Source organism: Copadichromis virginalis, linkage group LG1 (genome assembly GCF_057382275.1).
Source record: "Copadichromis virginalis isolate Kocher_CV1m ecotype Utaka linkage group LG1, C_Virginalis_male_GT1.1, whole genome shotgun sequence".
NCBI lineage: Eukaryota > Metazoa > Chordata > Actinopteri > Cichliformes > Cichlidae > Copadichromis > Copadichromis virginalis.
In genome coordinates this window covers 10,898,733-10,923,534 of record NC_140618.1, presented here as the reverse complement: position 1 = coordinate 10,923,534, position 24,802 = coordinate 10,898,733, and the positions used below count along the sequence as shown (strand labels likewise).

Sequence of the window (24,802 nt, the reverse complement as noted above, 5' to 3'; positions counted from 1 at the left end):
GTGTGAGGATGGAGGGAGATGTGGCCAAAGAGAAGAGCAGAAGCTGGGGGTAGGGAGGGAGTCACACTGTTGTAAGCGCGGCGACAATGTGATTTAATTGATTCCATGCCACCTCATCAATTTTGATTAAAATTAAATGAGCGTCTGTATGTTTGAAAAGGTTAAAACAAATTGAAGGTGGAAATCACAGCAGGTAATCACAGTTTGTGTAACAGCGGGCTTTCAATGAAGAGGCCGCTCTCCATCGCTCATTTCTGCCTTGTCTGTGCATATAAAGCAAGACTGTGCGTTTTTGTGTTTCTGTAGATGTGAGAACAAAGTAACCAAAATTGTATTAAGACTAAAGTTGCATTTAGTGGTTGTTCTCTGCTGAGATCAGGTGAGGAGGATCACACAGTTGTGCTAAAACGTAAGGTAAACGTAAAAGCAACAGTTTCACCAATCAGTTGACAGATCAATATGTACCAAATGATAAGTGATTATAATCTTTTTTTTTTAGAAATTGAAAATTCCACAAATTCTTAAATGATAAAAGTGGACACATTCTTTCAAGACATGCAAGGATGTTATTTTATTTGCATAAATATTTCTCTGATTCAAATAATTTTAACATTTAAATCCATAGCAAGTGTAATCAGAAAAAACCCTGAATCATGCTATAGATATCCATAGCTTAAAAAAATCATCCATGTTGGCCAGTAATGAGGTAAATCTTACAAACATGCACAACAACATTTATCCAATTTTATCAGTACATGCCTGCCTTTAATTCCTCCCCCAGTTTAAACCTCATTGTCTAGCGCCAACATCAAAGTAAGGTACAGTCAAAATAGACACAAGGTATTTTAACTCACATTGGCAAGTGGGTGAAGAAAAAAGGCACACACAACAGAACTGCAATGGGTAACTACTGACACCTTGTGGTGATTTTGGAAAAACAGCAGTTCAGCTGTAGCCTGTTTATTGCACTTATGCCTTAATAGAAACAAAGTCTATGAAAGTCATTACAAGTTTCCTCTGTGATGAATAAAAAAAAAAATGGCAAAGAGGATTGTGTTCTTGTTTTATTTTAAAAATAACATTTTGCAGTGTTAACAAAAAGCAAAACATAATTGCAATACAACCCACTAAATAAATAACAATGCCTCTAGTTAATCGGGTCTGAAAGCATACCCCACTGGAATATGCTGTTGTGTAGAAGCACCGTTGCCTTTTTGCTCACAAATTGCCCTATTTTCAGTGGTTGATTTGCTTTAGTAAACTTAAAGCTGCACAGACGTGGTGCTGTCTCAGCAACAACAATCTTCAGTAGAAATGCAAATAGATACACATGCAAAGCAAACTTCTGGCTAATTATACAGCTGAGTTACAAGTTCTGTGTCCCTGAGCACCGAGGGTGGGAAAAGTGTAATACACAGCATCTATGCTCACTGTAGACAAAATTTTAAAACAGAACATATCTGGGTTGCTCACAGTACTCTAATTATACTGTAATAAAGAAGCACAAGGACTCTTTGCTTACATTTAAAATTTGTGTTGATTTGGCAAGATTTCCCACTCTGTTAAAGAAAAATTACAAAGACAAAGGATAAGGTGCACAAGGCTGTGCTCATCTCCGTCAGTAAAAACCCAGCAAAAACCACAGTGATGACTGAAGAATAGGTGTAAACCTTATTTAAAACAATGACCAGTTTTCAGACATATTGTCCTGCTATGACGCACCCCATCTGTGTTTCGTGTCATAGCAAAGCATACACAAAAATACACTGACAGAAAAAATTTGGGGGTAAGTTGCTTTTTATCTATAAGGCACTAAAATCGAAAATCAAAGCTTTCTAAAACTATAAAAATGCAAGCGCTTCACCATATATGACCATTTCTGCTGCAGTGACTTGAATATGCTGACAAGACTGCAACAGCCTTGTATTCATTTCTCTTTTCAGTGAAGTCAAATAAAAGTCACAGTTATGGTCTGTCTTAGTCATCTTTTTTGTCAGATGTGCTCTCCTCTGGTTCTTCCCCTGAACTGGGCTGAACAGCAAGTTCCAGATCACCTGGGTTTGCTTCTTGGATAGCTTGATATCTCTGAAGTTCCAGATAGGTGGTGAAGAGCTTGGCATACTCAGGATGGGTTGCAGCAAATTCTTGAAATTCATCTAAAGAATCAGAACAGAGAAAAACTACAGGGTGCTGTACACACAATAATAATGAACTATTTTTTGAACAATTTAGTCAGTCTGACCCAGGGCAGCTGTGGCTACAACTGTAGCTGCCTCCACCAGTGTGTGAATGTGAGAGTGAATGAATAGTGGAATTGTAAAGCGCTTTGAGGGTCTCGAAAAGCGCTATATAAATGCAATCCATTATTATTGTTATTATTATTTTATTTATTTAACATTTTCTTGACAAAATATCACCAGGAATCAAATAAGAGGCCACAAGACATAACGGGAGCTTTGCATTAGGCTTTTCTCTTCAATTAGATTCTACTTACTGAAGGTAATGAAACCAGAGCCGTCGGCATCAATCGCTTCAAAAAGTTTGGTCATGTCTACATCTGACACACCCAAAGCAGAGCACAGCAGAGCAGTAAACTCGTCATGGGTGACTTTCTCATCTTCATCTGTGTCAAAAAGCTGCATGAAAGATAATAAAAAGTGAGAAATGAGTAACGACTTTCAAGAAAAAGGTTTCAAAATGATCTTGGACGTTGCACGAAGCAGGAGAAAGTAAGTTTTGATTAGTAAGTTCAAATTGCATCTGACTTTATGGCCAGCAAAATGTTCACAGCAGACACACATTGTTAGCCTGACATTATGCAACCTTCTGTGAATTGTATGCTGCCTTTGTTCTTGCTATACTAAAGCTGCTGCTGTGCACAGACAGTAAGGGCTGGGCTGGTTGATTTTATCTTAACATTGGTCATTTTTTGCATTTAACTTATTCCTTTTGCAAAGTGTATATGCTTTTTATATTTTGGGGTATATATTTCATATATAAACAGTTGCACTGTTTATACTTCTCACAAATTGTCACAGATTACAGTTTAAGCATCTCAGATATATCCTTCATAGCTACTAGTTTATCATGATAGAGTGATAAAACTACTATCAGCAGGAAATGCATGATGCAATAGAAGTAACATATTAGGTGTACAGAAGGGTATTTATACAGAAATGTATAAATACCCTTGAAGGTCATTTGCCTTGCAAAAACCATAGTAGTGCTACCTTGGGCGAGTCAATAAAGGAGCTGTTGTAATTTTTCTTGCTTCACTCCAAGAGATTTGCATAATATTCAGCCCCCAATATGAACACATCAGTATGAGAAATGTATGGTCTCACCTGGAAAGCCATTTTGAGAACATCCTCAGTGTTAGATGGCCTACACAGGATATTCACACCGATAACATATTCTCTGAAGTCTATAGTGCCATCTCCATTCTAGAGAGAGAGGTCAATTAGAACAGATGAGCTGTTAAATGTAAAGATTATTATGATCGACAGCATTTAATCATTTATGGTGCAAGCGCTTGTTGTCTGCTGTTATTCGGTGTCTGGTAATAGTGATAATACTATTTGATTAAGTCTTTACTACTATAGTGATTTGATAACAAGTTTATGAAATGCACATGATACAAGGTAACATTCAGTTTTTAGTAAACACATGCTCTCTGACTCATGTTGAAAGTGATGAACACAGATAAGAGAACAGAAAGTATGAAACTCAGTAGCTTTCCCCCTCCAACTGGTGCAACACTGTGACACAGAAATGTATTGGATTTTCACTTCATTTCACATACCCTATTAGAGCTTTATAAAAATAAATATAAAAGGTGTTTTATTTTTTAAGGGTTTGCAAGCGAAGTTTTTCTAAAGTGCCTAAACTTACATAAATACTACAGCTATCAGTAAAATGAACTTCACTATTTTACTGATCATTCACATTCAAATGTGTCCATCTAATAAATGTCATTCGCTTGGCCAGGCCAAATACTGGCTGTTTTAAAACCTTGTGAAGTGGTGCCACGCCACGGCGATATTTGAAAAGGGTAATGTTCAGTTGATTTCAACATATAATGTTTAACAAATATTTAACATACAAGTTTCTCACCCTGTCAAACAGTCTAAACAGATCCTCGAGGACTGGGCTGACAGGAAGCTTTAAGAAACTGGCAAATTCCTCAATAGTTATGCGTCCCCCCTTACAGGTGCTGGCCATGGTTGCAAAACCGTCAAGTTCCTTCCTTATATTGTCCCACTTCAGACTAGTTGAGCCAAACATAATGGTGACAGGTTATATCATAATCAACATTAACAACAATAAGAACCCTTTGAAGCTGCATTGGTCAGTACTAACTGCAATTTTTGGTAACGCTCATATTACATGTTCTTACTTGAGTTTGCGACTAATTTTAGTGAACTCAACCAAGCCAGCCTCCATCGGAAGTGTGAGTTCACCAGCTGAGATCATTAAGCGGCAATCTTCATATGTGTGGTCTGTCACAGGAACGCCCAAAGCCCTAAAAATAGAAGGTTTGCAGACATTTAATCAACTCACTATAGTAGTCAAAGGAGGCACACAAAGATTATAGCAAAGCAATAGCCAGATTCACTGTGCATGGATATAGACCTAAAGACAGTAAAAAATGCAAATTTAGTTTGACAAATTGCACTCACTCTCCAATACTGACCACTTGTTTATTTTCTTATCAGCTTAGTAGCCTTGCATGTGCATAACACTATATTTATGACTTATTTAAACATTTATACAGTACTTTTACTTTCTATAGCAAATTGTTCCACTTTGCATTTGAGCAATATGCAGTGCAATGTGGTTTTGCACAGAACCTCTTTACGAAAAGGCAACATAAATTGCTTTACATAATACATTATACGCTTAAGACTAATGAACACTTACTTGGCCATAGTTTCTCGTACTCTGCTGGCAAACAGAGCGGGGCTTTTCTTCTCTTCCTCTGTGGGGATATGAGGTGGGAGGAACTGGGAAGCATGTAAACAGATGAGAAGTGTATGAGAACAGTCAAACAAAAAGTACACTTAAACCAAAAAGGAAAATAAAAACTTCTGCTAGCCTTAGTTTAAAAGAGTCCTTTTGAGTACATCATATATCCAAAACAACTAAAACTCTTTAAACGACTTCATGAGATAATGTTATTATACAAACACTACGAGAAATCAGAAAATCTCTTACCTCAATTTCTACTGTTGTGTAGAGCTGGCACAGTGTCAAAAGCAGAAGTGTTTTCCTGCATAATCAAAAAAACTGTTATACATTCTCATTCATTAGAACTACAGTGTTGTAAAAATAAGGCAGCCATATAATTGTGCAATAATTATGTTTATTTTCTGGGAAAAAGTGACAGTTTACAAATGCATGCAATTTATAAATATGCATATTTAGACATGCATACTTATAGATCGAGTGATGTATACTGGACGAGGCAAAACTCTATAAAGCATACTCACGACTTGAATCCTTGCCATGTCCAAGTCACTGTATCCTACAGAGAAAAAACACAAGTATATTATTCATTCATTCCTGAATCTTTAACATTGGTATAAGACAGTCTGCACATAGGACTGTGTCATATTATATTATCCACTACAACACTGGTATAAATTTTAAAATCATTTACAAATATATAGGAATGTCATGCTTTTAGATTTCCTAGTGAACACAATGATGAGACAAGCCCACAATCCTCACGAAAATCTGGAGGGAATTGAAGCTTTGAACTGCCGAGCCACAACCAAAAAAAGGTAAAAGATTTAGAAAGTAAGTCGTTCTCCAATAAAATGAAACTATCATAAAAAATACGACTGTTCATTTGTTTGTGAGCAAATCTACAAATCCAACAGGGAATCCAATATATACACTATTCCTATAGTTTTGCACTACATAACTGAACAGATATTACTGGCTGTGTATGTATATGTACGAAAAATGAAAATCTATTACTGTCACAACCCTACTTACCAGTTTGTTAGGATACCTCAGAAGCACAGGCTGCACAGGAACACCAGGAATGAAGGCACCTAAAAGTGGCGTGGGGAACAATAGGTATTAAAATAAAATAAAAAACCACACAGCGTGTAGTTAAACATGAAGTGCATAGCTGTAAAACTATATGATTTTACTCTGACTTCTCCATTCTCTCACCACATACAGAACCACTCTTATAGGCATCAGTTAACCAAAAGTTAAAACACAAACCACATCAAATATTGATTAAATGGAATAACGTACGAAGAAGCACTCTCTGTTATGAAATCGATGTATTAAATGGATTTGATTTATGTTAAGAGAAAATACTAAATGTTCTATAATACAGTAGTAGATCTAAGTTTTGTATAGTAAAATGTTGTTATCTTTTTTATTTGCATTTGACATGCTGATAGAAATTAAACTAATGATTACACTACACAAAATGTACATTTTATATCTTACCTTGTTTGAACGTGATAAGACATGAGCGATTTGTACATGTTCCTTCTGGAAATATAAGAACCTGAAAAAAAAAAGCATCCTTGCTGAATGGTAAAATAATACCCCTCAAAATTGCAAAGATTGCTTTTAAAATAATCTGAGTCAACACTGAATACAGTTTTTCTCCTTTGGAAACAACGAATAAATTCATATAAAAGTCATTTTTATTGAGAATGACTGCAGTGCCAGACCTGTGGCCACTGGCCTCCTGACTTGGCTCTCTTGTTAATCTCGTTGATTGTGTTCTTCCGGGAGTCTGGGTCTGTTCTAGATACCAGCACTGGCTGGAGACTCCGAAGGAACCCTAAAGAGAGAACAAAAGATTAATGGTAATGAACATACAAAAGAATATAGTAATCTTGATCATATTTTCCACTAATCTGGTGCACAGGCTTTAGTTATTTGCATTCGTTTGTAAGTGTTAAATAAGACAGAGTGATATCACTGTTTAACAAATCACATGTGACAGATATGAAATGAGTTATGTGTTGTTATTACTTTTAAAAAGATGGATGAAAAGGCTTATATTAATCAATGTCTTAGCTTGTGTTTACTTCATAGAGTGCATTTGTAAATTTTACTTACTATAACAAGGATTTATGTCAATGACAACTCCAAAGTACTGGACTAATTGATACCCAGTACAGGCAGCAAGTAATGACATTCCATTGTATATATATTACAAGCTCTCCCACGTTTCATAGAGAGTGGGAAACTGTGCATTCAGGTGAAGGCAGATGGAAATGGACTATAACAAACACAGTTTGTCCCTACTTTCCTGTTCGAAACAATCATGCAAAAAGTATCTTACTGCCAAAGATGGGTGTGGCGAGGTTCTCGACACGGGAGACAGTGGAGGGCAGGCCAGCTACAACGCAGACAATCCCATCAAAAAAGGTGGAGTGGGGGGCCACAGCCAGGATGGGTGCGTCATGGCTGCTGGCCTGCTTACCCTTGACCACCACTCGAAAACCCATGCTGAAGAAGTAAGCCCTCCCCAAGGCAGCCATCACTCTTTGACACAAAAATCTGGAGATAAAAATTTTTTTTTTTAAATTGCTGAATTTTTGTGAATGAAAAAAAAATGTGAATGGGAAGTGACTGTCTATTCTACACAACAGTGCAAGAAGCTTTGCATGAGAAAATCCTAAATTCTTTACATAAAAAGGGCTGGTATAATATTTTTAATGGGTCTATTTAGACCTTCTTTGTTTATCGGTTCAGTATATTGACTGATGTGTTGTGGTAACAGGATGCGTTTCACAATTTCGTGCTTTTCTTTAACCTTAAAGCGCAAAGTATGTTACTGTTGCCAATTGCTTCCTCAAAAACTGTAGAAAGGAAGGAAGGGGTGTTGCTATGGAGTCAGAGATACAAAATGATGAATGACATTATGAACTTAGTTTCACATACTTAATATGAAACAAATTAAAGAGAATACAAACATGAATATTTAAAGATACATTAATCAATCGGCTCTTACAGTAAAACGTTTTAACGTATGCTATCAGTCAAGTTATTATGGTTAAGTTTCACTTCCTTCATTATGCAGTGTGGGCTTATGCCCTGCTTTAAACTATCATGTCACACTTTCTGTGCTTCTGAGCAATTTGTCACAGGCTCCGAAAATAGTATACAGCCTTTAAGCTGAAGGATGGTTCATCATTTTACTAATGCAAACAAACTATCAAGGTTAAAAAAACCTGTGGTTCGACAAAGCAGGGTGGCGATTTTCACTGGTATCTGCAATACAACACAAATTCATTGATATAAAGCTTTGTAGTAACAGCCTAACCTGTCTGTCAAAAAAAGACAAGACACAAGATTACAAGATTTCAATAGTTTAAACTTATATTTTTTTTTTCTGTCAGTCATCTGCAAAATGTATGAAAAATGTTGTAGTCTAAGATCACAAGAACTGTTTACACTGTGAACAAGTGTGAAGAAGCCAACACACACCCAAGTAAAATATAGACTACAAAACTAATTGTCATTTTCAGACTATATGTACAGACATACTGTTTAATAAGTCCAGTGGAATGAGTCCTTTTCATACAAGATATAAACAGATATAGAAAATTATTATAATTATAATGTCTGTTATTACTTTTGGACATCAGAGGTGAACAAAGTGGCTAAAACATCATCTCCAGTTCCCCTTAACCCCCCACCGACTAGTTCCTTTCTGAAGGAAACTGAGGTGAGGTATTGCTTGTGAAGAGGATATGATCTAGAAAAGCATGAGTCGACATGAACACAAGTAGCTGCTAATTCATTATTACAGGAACTATTATTTTTTTGGCATGTTTTGCTTCTGTAAAGCATATGAGCGAAAACTGACTTTTTATCCTTCTTCTCACCTCAGTACAATTCATTACTTTTGCAAAACTTAAAGTTCAATATGTTTATTGTTTGATAGATATGTTCAAAGCGTTTAGTAGTAGTAGTTCAATTCAAAACAGTTTTTCTGGGCAACCAAGTTTTGAAAAAATAAATAAGCAAAAGATCATTTGCAAGTAAACAAAACTGATGTCAAGAATAAGCTAAATATATTATTATTGTTTTGCTTTAGGTGTGATAAAGTCGTGGCCAACTCTGAGAAAGACTGGATGTTACTGGTATCCATAGTTACCTTCTCCATCCTGTGCTTGGCTCCACAGCTCCTTTCAGAGGCAGCTTGAAGGTGACAATGACAGACACTGGCCATAACACCATCAGAACCAGGGTTATAAAGATAGCTCGAAGAGGGACCAAGAAAATTCCCAACAAGACACACTGCAGGCAGAGGAGTACATTTATGCATATTAATTACAGGCCCAAACCTCCCTGGTGTTCAAGTCACTTGCTGCCTGGCTGAAAACTGACCTCCCACCTAGCAGAAATATGCACGAGCCTAGAAATCCACATTGCTGGAAAGCTTTCTAGAAAGCTCCCAATGGCTCAGTCTGTTGTGCTGCATAGGAGGCTTTACAAGCTGATTGTCAAAGCCGTGTTGGAGAAGATTACAGGCCCTGGATACAGCAGCCTGAGTGCACTATGTCACACTATGAAACACTGTTACCAAACGAGCATTCTTCAAAATCCTGCCTTTGTGCAATCTCTTAAAAAAGCAGAAGAAGAAGAAAAAGAAAAAGAAGAAGAAATACTCACTTTAATTATAGCAGCGTTGCTTAGTTTGGTGTCTTGGACAAACGGGTTGACGACCGCAGGCAAAAGCAGAGATTGTTGCCTCGGCAAGGCACCTACTCGCTGCGGTGGCATCGTAGTCCAGTGAGCGAAATGACGGCTGAAGTTCTAATTTGTAGCCCCGTGATGTTACCATCTCACTTCCTCAACAGAGAACCTGTTCTCATTTGTTGCTGAGCCAAACGGTATCAAGCGCGAGTTACGACGAGTACAAAACTCAAGCACGCGAGAGCAAAACCGGTAGCTTCAAGCTCCACCTCCGCTGTGCAGTGGGGAATTAAGACTGTTAAGTGAATGTTTGTACACTGTCACTAAATTTTGCAAGGTACTGACTTTAGACAGTACCCTTTCGACAGTATCTAAAATATAGTGGTATCCCATTTAGATGCCTCGAAAAAAATTGGTTCAGATAGGAAAAGATTAAAATTGTCTCGTAGGTTGTGTGCTTTGATAAAATAACACTGGTTAGGACTCCCGGGGGAGTAAATGCTAAAGAAAGTTAGGACGATCGCGGTGTCACGAGCAAATAACTGATTTTATGCAAAGGCTACACATTTATCATAAATGTCCACAAGATGGCACAGTTTCCAAACAAATTATAGTCTTTGCAGGGGTTTAGATAAAGTCCGTTTGCTCTATTCAATGAATTTTATATCTGATTATTTTAAAGTTAGCCCGCTTGTTACTTATAGAACCTTAAAATTTAAAGAAGTGCCAGCATTACTATATATCATAAAGATGAACTCTATGACAAAGCAACACTGGTGTAAGTTCATAACACAAGCATTATAGATCTACTTTTACCACTAATGTGTTGCAAGAGTATGTATACAGTGCACTAAGGTATATGATCTCCCACTTTTTTTTTGGTACCTAGCGGATAAGGATCACATATCATGGCTAATCATTCACAATTTTGTAGATTTATTATATTGACCATCTTTATTGATGACAGTGCAAAAAGCATAAACAAACCATCACAAGGAAAAAACATGTAAAAAAAGATAATTAAGCAATACTACTGCGGTACTCTTGTCATGGTTCCATTATGCATGAAACCTATACAGCCTCTAGAGGCAACCTGTGCCATTAATCTTTCTGTACCATTAGTGTAGGGAAATGTAACATGGAGTTGACACGGAAATAATTTGGTCTTCCTATTGTGCCACTCCCTTGTATAGTCCTAAACAAAGTGCTAATCAAATGAAGGATAATGTGTCTGGGAATACTACTTTTATACATCCAGAGGATACTAAGTAGTCCGATCAGACATAGTTATACAGAATATAATGTATATATATGACTATATGCAAAAAGCGATCTCTAAAAGCACCATTTTCGGTCACATTGTGCAAATTCATTCTTTCAAATGTAGCGCACAACAATGAAAAACGTAATTAAACAGATACAATTATTAAACTGCACGTATTACACTGAAATAATTCTAAGCCAACATGATTTCCTCTTATGGTGTTAAAGAAATCAAATTTGTATAAAAAGGCAATATTGACCAGCACAGTATAGCACTGCATTTTAAAGCAGTGTGGACATACCTGATGTCTGACTTGGGAAAAAAAAATCTATAAAATAATAAAAGATGGGGTGCATATTGTAATAAATCTGCATAACAGCATAACAAATAAAATGTCAAAGTCACACAGAAATGTAGCAAATATCCAGTTGCATATGTTCAGCCTACGAAGAAGGTTCAGGGGTGGCGTTCTACAAATCTGGAGACCGGTTATACAGGCTGCAGGAAAGCGTGCAGAGTTGCCATGATAGAAAAATTACAACAGTTTTCACTGCAGCGACCTTAAGTTGTGTTCAATACTACAATAATGTCCTCATGAGGCTCAAGAGGTCACCATTACACAAGTTAGTTGTGAGACATTTTGGAAATGTTCAACATCCGAGCCAGTCCTTTGTGATTTCACCCAACTTCACGATCTTCAAGCTGCTGTCTTCTAGTTTGAAATAGTGGTTGCCTTTGAAGAAGTAGCTGTAGTCTGTGAAAGACAAGCAGAATACACATTGTGTTTAAAACATTTACTAAGCTGAGAATTTTCTTTATTAAATTTGCTCGAGTCAAACAAACTACCACGCAATAACAGTGAAATAAACAAGCTTCTGTACAAGCGTACAAGAATTAAAATACCCAATCAGAAGCCAAAGTCAAGCCTCGCGTTCTCTGAATTATGCTAAGGAGGAGGTACACAGAGGCGCCTCTGTAGAGGGTGAAAGACCTTCTTTATATAAATATGTTTGTTTACGGTGTGGGGAAGGGGCTATGTGACACTTACAGCACTGTCTGTATGTTAGGAGAGAAGCAATGAAAAAGTCCCTGGTTGCTTGCCATAGGCAAAAATTTGCTAACCACCTCTGACCTCAAGTATACATGGCTGACAGTGAGAATCTCAAAAGATATTTACTGGTGGTCTCACATTAAAAATTCACCATTTACTTCTTACAGTGGCTGCAATGCACTTTGCACCAGCAGTAAAAGTAAGTGTCAACTAACCTGTGATATTCACTCACAAAAAATGCAACAATTCTGTCATTATAAAACCACTGATCACTCCCTGACTTCAGAAATACTCCTTATGGTCTATTTGCCTTCCTGACATTCTTTGTGTAGCCAACTCCTCTAAACACTTTTTTTTTTTTGCCTAGAAGGCGTCACTGTTTGCTCAATTCTGGTATATGAGGAGTTTTACTGACAAAGGCAGAGTGCCAGACTCACTGATAGAGCTGACTGGATTTTCCTGCAATTTTACCAGAAGGAATGCTGCTGTGCAGACAGTAATCACACACACATAAAAACACTAGTGTCGTTATCAGAGCATAGCAACAGTTGTGTGGCATATTCTTGGCATATTGGAGCCATGGCTCTAGAAGCGGTAGAGTCAGGAAGTTTCCCATTTGCTCAGGACTCCAATATTTCAACAGCTATTGAAGGCTTTCTATATTATCTGGTACAAACATTCACAATTCCCAGAAAATAAGACCTTTTGGGGAACCTGTGACTTTTCCTACCATAGTGAGGTTGATTCATATTTTCCAGTCAAATGTCTTGACATTCCTTTGGCATGGGCTGCCATGAAATGTGGCGGAATCAAACTTCTCCTGCTTAGTTTGAGCTGTTCTTTTTGTTTAGTACTAATTAAAATATGACAGTGTTCTAAAATGATATACCTATGAAACCTTATACTCATATATTGTTTTCAGTGGAAAGAACTACAATGCTCTGTAACTAACAAAGTTGCAGGTGTAGCTTTTTATCCTTTTCCCTAAATACTGCCATATCTTGAAAACTTGAAATCACTTTTTCTTGGAAAATAGAGTACAGCAATGGCACAATGGTATGAATCGTGCAACAAATTCATTCACATACTAATAACTGTTCCTGCCATATTTTGGTCAAATTTACTTGTTAAAAGTATTATTTTACCAATGCCATTAAGACTGAAGGCAGAGTCAATGCCATCTGGGATGCCATTCCAGGAATCCGCAATAAGTTTTGGGAAGCCAGAGTCCATTGTCTTGCTGGTCTCATCATATCTGTAAACACACAACAATGAAATCACATCTGAGGTTTTACATATGACATGTATTACATTAATAGCATTAATTTAGCACCGAACAACTCTATGCTGTGCCAAAAATATGTAGTGTATTGACATTTTTGTCAGAGGATGCCTTCAGAGCTTTAGTAGCTAATCTGACCATCAGTTTCATAAACTGTTGTTCCTTTCTTGCATCATTTAGAGAAGAGAATAAAAGTAAAAGAAGTAGAGTAACAATCCAGACTGTTAACTAGGTCGCTCCCATACCCAAAGAATTTAAAAAATGTTTTTTTTATAATGCACAGTCCTTTTATCAAAGTACAGTTGCTGCTTTGCTTTGCTCTCTGTTTTAGCCTGTTAAAAATTGGGTGTGTGCACATCAGCCAGATAATGACAAATATCATTGCTATTTAATAACATAGGACGTTAGTTAGGGCAAACTGTTCTGGCTGCATTGTTATTATGATTTACTCTCAGTTACTCAAGGTTTGTGGCTGTAAATGCACCAAAAAGTCGATTTACAATTGGACAGGGACTGTGGACATGGCCAGCATGCTGTACCTGTTTGTTTAGGCCAAAGAGCCTGCAGACCAGTGCAATATGCACAATAGAAGTGAGATAGCCATGATTTCACTTTTTTTTTTTAAAGACCCTCTGTTGTTGAATGACATTCGTTGGTTTGCATCTGATAAAGTGCATCAGAAACACATATGATGGCACTTTCCCAGATAAAACAAACACTACGGCTTCATATGTGCAAAAACTACAAGCTGTTGAGTTACTGTACCGTTTAGGTCACACCAAACACTAACTCAGTTCAGATATAGCACACAACTGCAACAGTTTATGACCTCAATTGCAAGAGCTAGGTCAAGTCACACAGGGCTTTTAATTACATTAAATGCAAATCTTTGCACAAACTTTAACTCTCCTTACCTCCAGAATTTGTCTCCAGCAAAGAAGTAAGTCTTCCTGTTCTTCCTAAAGTTGAAGGCAGCATCGATTTGCTGCAGGTCAGTGGGGAGGCCCAGGCTGGACAACCTTTTCGGGTAGCCTGTCTCCAACTGATCAGCTCTATAAATCCAAATTTCATTGCCTGGGAGAGAAGAGTAAGATAAAAAGAGAACTCACTTTTAGGATACATACAATATGTTATTCTAATGAAAATCACTAAACTTTTAAATCAACATTTAATCATTTATTCTTGTGTTGTCCTCGGGATTCCCATATACTTGTTTGCCATTCACCTAGGGGTCAATTTTGACCCGAGGACAACACAAGGGTTAACTCTATGAACCAATTTTGCAGTGAGATAATAATTCGAACATTTACCAAACCATCTTAATGTCTTTAGAGTTGATGGATATATCATGTAAGTCTCATCAGTATTCAGGAAAGTTGTCATATTTGTAAAATGCTGTGAATATTTCATAAACCACTAATAAGTATGCTGGAAGAGTCCACACTGCACTTAAGAGTGTTTGGCCTACATTCTGGTGCCTCCTAAAGTTTCAGGTAATAGAAATGGCTGACCATTAGGGGAAATGCATCCAAGTGGTAAAATGGGGAAGACACATCTTCATTACTCATTAAAAGTAATGCATCTGTTTCCTTCATCACCTTATAAGTGCGGGGTTATGTCAATATTAAAACAGATCTAAATGTGCATTTTTCAAAGTCTCTTGCTTTCCTCAGAATACCTGCAAAGAAGACTGTTTTTTCCTCTGGATTTTCATAGGCAGCATCTATCTTGGCGGGCAGGTCAGGCCAGTAGGTGGCCACTAGCATTGGCCCATTGGGTTTGCTTCTAAAGTTGACTGACCTGAACAGGAACCTGCAGAGAGAGTGGGTGGATGAGCAATCATGAGTTAGACAGGCTAGGGAAGAAATAAGAGTGAAGAAGTAAGAGTGAAAGGACCAGAGGGGGCTGATGAGGAGGTGGGGAGAGAAAGAGAGAGAAAAAGCATGTGTGTCTGTGTGTATAAGAGATCGGGGTTTTAGTGCAAGTGCTTCGCTGGCCGAGCCAGCCACAATGGTCTGATTCATGAGCATCTGGTTCTCGTTAGGACTAAGGCTGCAGACGCCAGCGGAACAAGACCCATCTTGCCCGGATTTCCAATACACAGCTGCGCAACAATAGCAGCTTACCATACTCTTTTCCACTGACCTATTTTTTAGACAGACAAAGATTTGCCAAAAACAAAGATCAGTTGTCATAATGATAAAGTGAAGATGAGAATAAAACTTTACAAACAAGCATAAATAGAAGTGTGCATACATAACACTTGCCCAAAGTTACATTTGTCAGGATGAAAGATGAGACATATTCCAGTCTGAACCAACCATCTACGAATGTCATTATTTTATTTGTGTTCTTGCAGATCAGTTTGCTGTTCGTGCACTAACAATATCCAGAGGGTTTTCAGTCTGTAGCAGAGCTTTAATTTTATCCTTTCCTCCCTCTCTTTTCTTCCAGTATGCACTCAATAAAAGGAAAAACAAGATCTGCCTAGGGGTGGTAAGGGGAATACGTGTACAGAAAATATTCAAGTGATTTTTCTAAAGCACTCCTGTTGTTTTAGATCTCTGAGTCTGTTTTATTCTTTTTTTATTTACCTGTATTTTCATACAGGTAATTACTAATAACCCGAACATCTGAAGTAGATAATCCATTGATCTTGGATTTGTTCTTAACAAAGTCCTGTTTGAACTGTGTAAAAATACAGGTTGATGATTATGACAATGCAACTGAGCTTTGTGAGAAATATAAGTTTTTAACACATTGATTTAAATGGCTCAATGTACTGACCCACATTATAAGTTTGCCTAAAATGCATTGTGGAAAAGGCACTAAAATTGTATAACAGAGCAAAAACAAAAAAGAAGATAGAAAGAATTTCACAACTGAAGAAAGAGTAACAATAGTATCTGTCAGGGAAGCTGGAAAAGGTACACCAAAGTATTTCTTTGAGAGTTATGATGGTAAAACAAAAAGTTTGGTTTGTGGGGTTTAACGCTACATCCTCTCAGACATGGATTGTGGTGTACATAAAAAAGGAAAACATTCGACATTCACAAACCAGAAGAAAAAGAATAAAGTAGATGGAGAACAGATCTTTATCATTTTTGAGTCTAAATATGTTTAAAGTGCACCAAAAAAGTCAGAAAATAATGAAACATTCAAAAGCAAAGTTCAGTCACAGGTATTTGGCAGTGTTTGTGAGGCCTATTGTATTTTTATACTGTCACTATCTTTAACTACTACCATTCAACAAAAGTGCTTCTATAAAACAGCAGTCTTTCTTAACAGTTTTTCACCAGCCTCTGCACAACAGTCACAACAATCTCTACTGGTTTTACGCTTCAGAACAGACCTAACCAGCAGGTTGGCCAAACATTTTCTATAAGTCAGACTTTCTAAGTACCTTCTCCTTAAGCCTTGAGACAGACAGACCCACTTATATGCTGAGCTCAGGGAGTGCTGCAAGTATTACTCATTGCATCACGTTAAGATTTGTCTCACAACATAAATATGCTGAGCTAACAGAATGAGAGATTCCACTTTTACAGTGGGAGAGTCAAGTGAGCTTAGCCCCAGAGCCCAGAGGGTACAGCTCTTTCTGTAAAGCTATAAAACTTAGCATGTACCAGAACTCTGCAGCATACAACTCTGACATGCCCTTCAGGCAACTTATGAAGTTGGACCAACAGGCCTGTACTAAAACTTTACCGATCCCAGATTTCAGTGAGATATACTGTTTGTTCACTACAGTAACTTCATAATACTATGTCCTCATTTTCCCACCCTGATCTTCAGAATAACTTTTAAACTTTGCTTGATTAAATTTTCACATAGCAACCTAAAATTCACGTCATATTGAATTAAATGTGTTTGAAAACATCACACAACAGCTTAGATTAGTGCACAATGGTGCTAAAAAATCTGGCAAACAGGAAAATGTCTAAATATGTTACAGCTCAGCTAAATTTCAGTGTAACATATGTATATGGAACTTTTAGCCACCTTAAACTGAACCAGTTTGCTCTGAATACCATCTCTCTGCAAAATGACAGTTTAATCATCTGTTACATTCCACCCAGGTAGGTGATGCTTAGCACTGCTGTCATCCTATCATTTAGACACAATGTCATTTCTTTTTTAAGATATTATTTTTCCATGGCTTCATTTAAACAACGGTGACCTGAGAGCCGAGGTATGTCGGAAACTTGTTCTTGCCTTTACATTAATGTGACTGTGTGCATTTTCAGACTTCAACAATGCTTAAAGTGAAAATAAAATTTTCACTTTAAAAAAAAATTGTCCCAACAGTTAAATAAGATATATAATGTTTCAGATGGAAGAAAAAGATCATTTCAGCTGACTTGATGACCAACAACTGATCCAAAGTTTCATGGTTCGCTGCACACTCTCTGCTAGAGCCACAGCAAGGTGAAAAATATTGTAACTCAGTGAAAAAAGCCAAGCTAACTGACTCTTGAGCATTTTGCTGATGCATCTACTCTTAGCTGATTTCCAAATGATTGTGACAGGATATGCAGCTCTTAACGTTGAAATTATAGTGTTTGTGTCAACAATGTCAACAGCTAACCCATCATTTGTTTGTCCTAACAGTTCCTTTTTGTAACATGCCACTGGGGTAAGCTCTTTGTAACAAACTTCAGCTGTTGCAATGAAACTGTTCATCTTTCTACAGGAAGTACCCTGACTCACGAAGACTGTTGACCGAACCACAGGACTTTATGCAACTTCTTTTCTACAGAGTCAGCCAGCAGACACATAGTAAAGCTACATGACTTTGGATTCACTGGCGCCGGTGGAGAAGAGGAGTGTAGACTGTTTATGAATGATGACTACTTTGGTTGTCACTGCGTGAGTAGAGGGATAGCTTGTTTTCAACTCTTACTAATTGTCATATCACAAAACAACAATATGCTCACAATCTTCAAGTGGCACAAGACTGTAAAAAGAGAAACCATAATTAACAAGAAACCTCATGTTAAACTGCTCATTGTTTGCAGTGATGTGATTGTGAAATCCAGTTGGTGCAGGCTGCTGTGTTTCAGTCACGCGATACAGCCTGAAGCAGGCAATTTCGTTTTCTTTATCGCTCTTCGCACAGATCACAGACAGGAAATTTAACAGGACTTTGGCAGTGCTTTCAGTGTTCACAAACTCAGCCTTTACATCACATTTAAGACTCAAAAGAGCAACTGGGAACATTACAGCTTGCATATCTAGAACACTTTGCCTGGGCTTCAGACTTTTCTTACATTGAAGTCTTTTTTTTTTTTAAAGATACATCAAGTTGCTAACTGAGATGATTACCTGTCTTTGAAGAAGAATGTTTCTCCTCTGATCTGTGCTACAGCATCAAAGATCACTGGCTCATTACAGATATCCATTGGAGTGACAGGACCCTGGGTTGGAGGCAAAGGCTTGTCTGTTGGCACACCTGTTGTCAGATTTACCACAGTATTTATTATTTAAAGGGGTCTGCAAATTATCCACTGACAACACAATCATTTTCCCAGGCACTTATTGGTATTAGACTCTATGTGGCATTTTCTCTCACCATACAACTCCTGGATGCCTTTGATGTCATCATTGGAGAGCCTGAAGTCTTTAGTAAAAGTGTAAACAGGGGCCATCAGTGCACCGGGGTCCTGAGAGTGCTCCAAACCAAGAGCATGACCAAATTCATGGGCTGCTACCAGGAAAAGGCTGTAGCCTAGAAACAAGTTAGTTTAAACAAATATCTATTATCTTTCCACAGTAAAAAAAAGAAAAAAAAGAAAAAGATAGATTCAGTGTCTTCCAATCCACTGGCTCTTGGGAAAAATATCCCCAAATACCACTGGCAAATTCTTTTACCTTGATCAGGACAGAAACCCCATTTGCGGTCATCATCGTAACTCTTGGTGGTAGCGCACCACATTTTGCCATCGCTGCGTCCAGAGGTGGTGCAAGATTCATAAGTGTCTCCCAGGAAGGTGAAAGGGAAGGCACAGGGGCTTCCATCTGCATTGCCTCCCACTGTTGACATTGCTGGTAACAGCAACAAAATGCAAAACAGTAAATGCAAAATAAGCACTGAATTCAGTTGCTTAATTATCTTATAAATTCACTATGCAAAGTGATTTTTTTTTCTTTCTGGAAAAGTTTGGGTTATTATGAAATGAGTGCAGATGATGTTCAGAAATAGCACGATGAAAGCAGCTGGCACAACACACACGACATCAATAACTAATCCATTAGGCACACAACCAAAATGCACCCATCCAAATTGATTTTCTTTCAAAGAGAGATCATTTTCAGTCTGGCAAGAGTGGTTTTGTGTTAAAAGAAAGAAAGAAAGAAAGAAAGAAAGAAAGAAAGAAAGAAAGAAAGAAAGAAAGAAAGAAAGAAAGAAAGAAAGAAAGAAAGAAAGAAAGAAAGAAAGAAAGAGTAAAACAAAAAAACAGTATAATTTCTTATTCGGTACAAGTTCTCACACAGGACTCTACAGCAAAGCTTCATCCCTAATCAAATAAAATCAGATGAAAGCACCAACGGTAGTACCTCTCCCTGTATGCCTTTCTCCCTACCCCAGTACCTCAACCCTAAAACAAGCCCCACTGACAGAATGGAAAATAGGCCCTGCTACTGCACATTAAAATACTTTTATAGCTATTCAGCCCACCACGAGCATAACCAAAAACCGCAGCTGCAGAATTCCTGTAGCCCAACATATGGCAAGGCACTATGCACTGCTCATCAAAAAAAGCACCGCTAGTGAAATATTTATTTATTTAAGTGTTATTGCATAATGAAGGCCGTGACCACTATGCACACCTAAGTGGACATCAACTTGATGTGATTATCTTTCATTTTACTATATGTTATGTGAATAAGAGACAACACATGACACACCACTTACCAGTTTCAGGACAAAAGCCATACGTTTTGTCGCGGTCATAATCCTCAGTAGTGGCACACCAGCGGTAACCATCATCTCTGCCCTGAGTGGTGCATCCATCATACTTTTCCCCCTGAAAGTTGAAGGGGAATTTACATGGAGCCCCTTCTGCATTTCCACCCAGGGTGAAAAGTACTGCAAATCACAAACCAAATGAAGTTACAGATGGCCTAATAAATTTAAAAACAGTATTTGTTTTTACATTCTTCTAACTAAAATAAGAAATTCAATTGTAATACAAAACCCTTGATCACTAAGTAGTGATATAACACAAGGGAACACAATAAACTTGAATTAACAAAATAGGTACATTGGAACTGTTTGGGTTTTTTTTACTTCAAAACTAAAGTTTAACAAAATAGAAAACTCCAGTGCAAACAGGCCTTACTCGTGTTTTTAATCACATAAAATGACTTTGAACATGTGTATTTTGGCAGTTAGTTGTAATAGCATCTGATCATGTTAGTACCATGGACAGCAACATAACAGAGATAAACAAAATGTTTGACAAAGCCTCATGTTGTAAAGTGGGGCAGTAACTTGGAGAAGAAATGTTCCATAATTCACTCCAAATAAAACAAATTTAAAGAAAAAAAAAAGCATTTTCCTGGCCAACCTATTTTCTTCATGTTCAAAAACAACAGAACAGCTTTGAGTATAGCTATGATGTGATATTAAGTATTGCTTTACCAGTACTGAAAGACTAATTAAATGTTTTGTCTGGTTCAATAAGATCCAAGTAGGGCACATCACGCCTAAGGTCATGTGGGGCCACAAAAATCACAAGTTTCAAAAGCAAAATGTCCAAACAGACATCACAGCTGCATGTCAAACATATAGTATATGCTTTAACAAAAAAGGGACCCACTGGGTAAGCTTACATTCATGAGGGCAGAAGCCATATTTGCCATCTTCATCAAAGTTGTAAGTGGTGGAACACCATAGGAAACCGTCATCACGACCCTGAGCTGTGCAGCTGTTGTACTCAGTGCCCATGAACAGGAAAGGGAATTTACAAAACTCGCCATCAGCATTGCCAAATTTCACCTTCACCACTGTAAAACAAAGAATGCATACATAGAAAGGAGTGAAGATATATGAATATTTGCTCTATGGTGTTTGATTTCATATGATGGTTTCTCAATTCACTATAAAACTTTGTAGCATTAGTTTCACACATGTTTAGAAGGTAACTTTTGTTACAATAATAGCAAGCAAGCTAACATAACATAGCAAGCTTCAACTTCCTGGAAGTTAAAGCAAATATTGTTGTCTAGAATTTGGAAAGCAGTTTCAAAGTAGGCTTTGAAAAATGTCCAACCAAACTGTATAATGCAGGGTACAAATGATTTGTATGTAACAGTATGAACAACAAACACATATTGAGAAAATAAAAATTCATCCAAGAGATCCTCATCTGTTCATCTGTTTAAGACTAGCACCAAGAGAAATGGAAAATAGGTTTATAGATTATTTCCACACAAATTAAATATCCAGACATAAGGATGTTAAAAAGGGGAAGTACTTGGGAGTAAAACTATCTGGGTCAATGGATGCGAATACAAATGTGTGCAATAGAGATTTTTTTTTTTTAATTTAGCTTCCAGATGGCTGTAGTTTGATATGATGTCAGGTGCCAGAAAAAGATGCTTGGAAAATAGCATCTGAAAGTTATATTAGTTTCTACAATTTCAAATTCTCACCTGACAAAGTTTTAAATTAACTTTACATAACAGTCTAAGCAAAAAAATGAAGAACTAAATACATTTAAGAAATCATCACTGGTGGTTTTGCTGCATGCACTTTTTGTAACTAGCATTCTTGCATTACCTTGCCCCTCTCCAAGTGTCCACTGCTCATCATCATCAAAGTGAGAGTCTCCACCAATTCCTGGGCCTGGAGCAAAGGCATGAGCCAGGAGGCCATCCTTGCCATCAAAGGGGTAACCATCTCCATGCTCTATTGATGACATCATTAACCAATCAAAACATGTATACTGACTGCTTAAGACATGATGTGACATTTGTCCATGTATTCAAAGATTTCTGTTTCTGAAACAACAATTCCATGTCTTCTTCAGCGGCCGATTTTCAGTTGCGTTTCCCTATAATTACTAGATTCTTTCTGAATATAGTCAGCTGTGACCAGACAGAATGCGGGTAAATATCAAGTGGTTATTTTAGCTGGAATGTTTGGAATGAACTGGGTTAATACCATAATCCCCACTGTCTTTAAAGAATTCCTAAAATACAGGATGGCGGGATGTAGAGTCACTTTGAAAAGAATGTTACTTTAAAAAGATGTATGTTTTTGCTCCTTCAGCATTAGTCTAGAACTCGGTGAGCTTCTGTTTAAATATTGACTTGTGCTAATTATTATAGGAACATTCTTAGAATTTTATCCTGTGGTACAATCTCTTTATTCTATTACAAAGATGTGGCAGATCCAATAAAAGGAGGATTTTGAGGGCTTACAATTGTATTATTATAAAACAAACTGATACATTTCTTTATTAATTGTGATTCTCGTAAACCCACCTGAGTACAGATGTACAATAGTTTTCAAATAACAAATGGAATATCTATATAGTGTGATGTTTATACACATAGTATACCATTGCGGCCAAAATTAATCATGATGTCAGCTTCTCCATCCATGATGCGAGTAAAAGTGAGTGGCGTGACATCACTCCATACTTTGAAGGCCCTGAAGAAAGCATCATTTATGACTTCTTCATCCAGATCGGGAGTGTAACCCAGGATTCTACAAATTGAGTTGAACAAAAAAAACAAGCATGACTTGAATTGTCCAATCAGGACAATCTGTGAGTGTTGCAAATTCTCCTTTCATTACTAAAGATCATGGAAAATAAAGAGGCCAATATGAGTAATCTGTAAAAGCACCTCCTGAAACAATGTTCAGCCGCAAACCCATTTGTATGCCTGTCTACACAGTCCTTTTCCTGAAAACAGTCTAAGATCTCATAGTTGTTATTGTCTTTGGCTTCCAGTCTTTCTTATAAACACACAGACAGAGAGGCTGGAATGATCAGAACATGCAAAACCGCTGATATAAATAAACTACATCCACATCATAGTAAACCTCAAACAGAATGAAAACAAAGGACCTGACACATACTGTGTAGGAATGCTGGTGTTAGCGAGACATAAAGATGCAAGCACTTCAAGACTGTGTGGATGGGGGTAGTGTGGAATGGAGGCTGTGGAGAGGGTGGGGTCGGTTTTAGAGGGTTAGACAGGGGCAAATATGTCTCAGTACAACAACTTTGATTTATGGGCAATTGTTAAAGCAACAGATTTTTAAAATAGTGCTGTGCAGTAAACGGTTTCCTAAAGTGCAGCATGCCAAGTAACTCAAAAACTATTAGATCACACCCAGTGGTAATGCCATAACCATTTTGCAGGCAAAGCTGATTAAAACCTCCGCAATTGTTTGAGAACTAATTTGGAGTCACAGTGGATTGGCACTCACTCCCATTATAGCATAATCCATAGCCTCTCTAATCATGTGTGTTATTGTTAATTCTCTGACCTGTAGGTGACGTCCTTGTTCTGCCATTTGGGTTTTCTGTGGAAGAAGTTATAATTGGCCACATCTGGGACACCGCAGCGGGGTTTTTTCATGATCTCTACAGTTTTGGCATCAATCTCTCCAGTTTCTTGCAGAGAAAAAAACTTTTGCATTTTCTTCAGGGTATCCTTGAGCACCATAAGATTACATCTGTCTTGTGGGCATCCATAAAACTTGTTTAGATAATGCTAAAGTTTGGATAAAAACATAAAATAATAGGTTAGCGTTCTTATGGTATCTTTATATAAAATTAGAGCAATAAGAAATAAATAATGTGAAAACTACTCCTGTTCATTTCTGGTACTCCAGGGGTAAAAACAGTTCATTGCTGCCTGACCTACTTAGACATATCCTGAGGAAGGAAGAAAAAAAAAAAGACAGAAACTTACCAAAGCAACTTCTTTGTCTGTTCTGGGGGTATCGTCTCCAGGAAACCTGATAATAGGAGAAGGACGAGCATTTACTGTTTGGAACACGATGAACTGAAGCAAAAACAATTTGAGAAGACTCCGACGACAACTGAATATCGTCGGAAAGCCCATTTTCTCTGGTTAACAGTATATCTTGTGCGGTAAGTGCCGTTCGCAGTCCTTGCAGCCCGTCAGCTTGTGTTGCTTCTGCTCCTCAGCAGGATTTTTTTTTCTCCTTAACGGGACATCCTGCACCTCGGGTCTGCGAACTTTCTTAGTTCTGCTTGCACATGCACTTTTCCCCCGACGCCTTCTGCGCAGTCTCCAGGTTGGGAAAGAAATGGGGACGAACCAGCAAATCAAATGCTGAATGATTCACCGACTACAGTTCTTAGTCACTCGCTTTTACCAGAAAACGTCTACAAACAAATAAAAATGTTCTTTTTTTTAATTGTTTCTTTTATCTTTTTTTTTAAAGAGTAGGATAATCATCTAGAGGCGAAATTAACCAATTTTGGGCCAAGCTGACCAATTAAACCAATGAAGACCTGCTTTTTAAGTGTGC

At 37.5% G+C, this 24,802-nt stretch overlaps 2 protein-coding genes across 2 annotated transcripts; both read right to left on the bottom strand.

Moving 5' to 3' along the window:
- Nucleotides 1-1,051: 1,051 nt before the first annotated feature.
- lpcat2 (lysophosphatidylcholine acyltransferase 2) lies at nucleotides 1,052-9,931 on the bottom strand. Its single transcript, XM_085450479.1, has 14 exons — nucleotides 9,661-9,931; nucleotides 9,143-9,285; nucleotides 7,322-7,539; nucleotides 6,702-6,814; nucleotides 6,472-6,532; nucleotides 6,001-6,059; nucleotides 5,490-5,524; nucleotides 5,215-5,269; nucleotides 4,921-5,003; nucleotides 4,397-4,522; nucleotides 4,114-4,267; nucleotides 3,345-3,443; nucleotides 2,495-2,636; nucleotides 1,052-2,156 (listed from the first exon to the last, which is right to left on the bottom strand). Exons 1-14 carry the CDS (start codon nucleotides 9,769-9,771, stop codon nucleotides 1,978-1,980), a joined length of 1,578 nt encoding a protein of 525 aa, XP_085306605.1. The 5' UTR covers nucleotides 9,772-9,931; the 3' UTR covers nucleotides 1,052-1,977.
- Nucleotides 9,932-10,603: 672 nt separating this feature from the next.
- On the bottom strand, nucleotides 10,604-24,566 carry mmp2 (matrix metallopeptidase 2). Its single transcript, XM_085450392.1, has 13 exons — nucleotides 24,217-24,566; nucleotides 23,789-24,015; nucleotides 22,851-22,999; nucleotides 22,067-22,195; nucleotides 21,118-21,291; nucleotides 20,198-20,371; nucleotides 19,153-19,326; nucleotides 18,854-19,009; nucleotides 18,607-18,733; nucleotides 14,960-15,093; nucleotides 14,196-14,355; nucleotides 13,145-13,254; nucleotides 10,604-11,702 (listed from the first exon to the last, which is right to left on the bottom strand). Exons 1-13 carry the CDS (start codon nucleotides 24,367-24,369, stop codon nucleotides 11,599-11,601), a joined length of 1,971 nt encoding a protein of 656 aa, XP_085306518.1. The 5' UTR covers nucleotides 24,370-24,566; the 3' UTR covers nucleotides 10,604-11,598.
- Nucleotides 24,567-24,802: the final 236 nt, after the last annotated feature.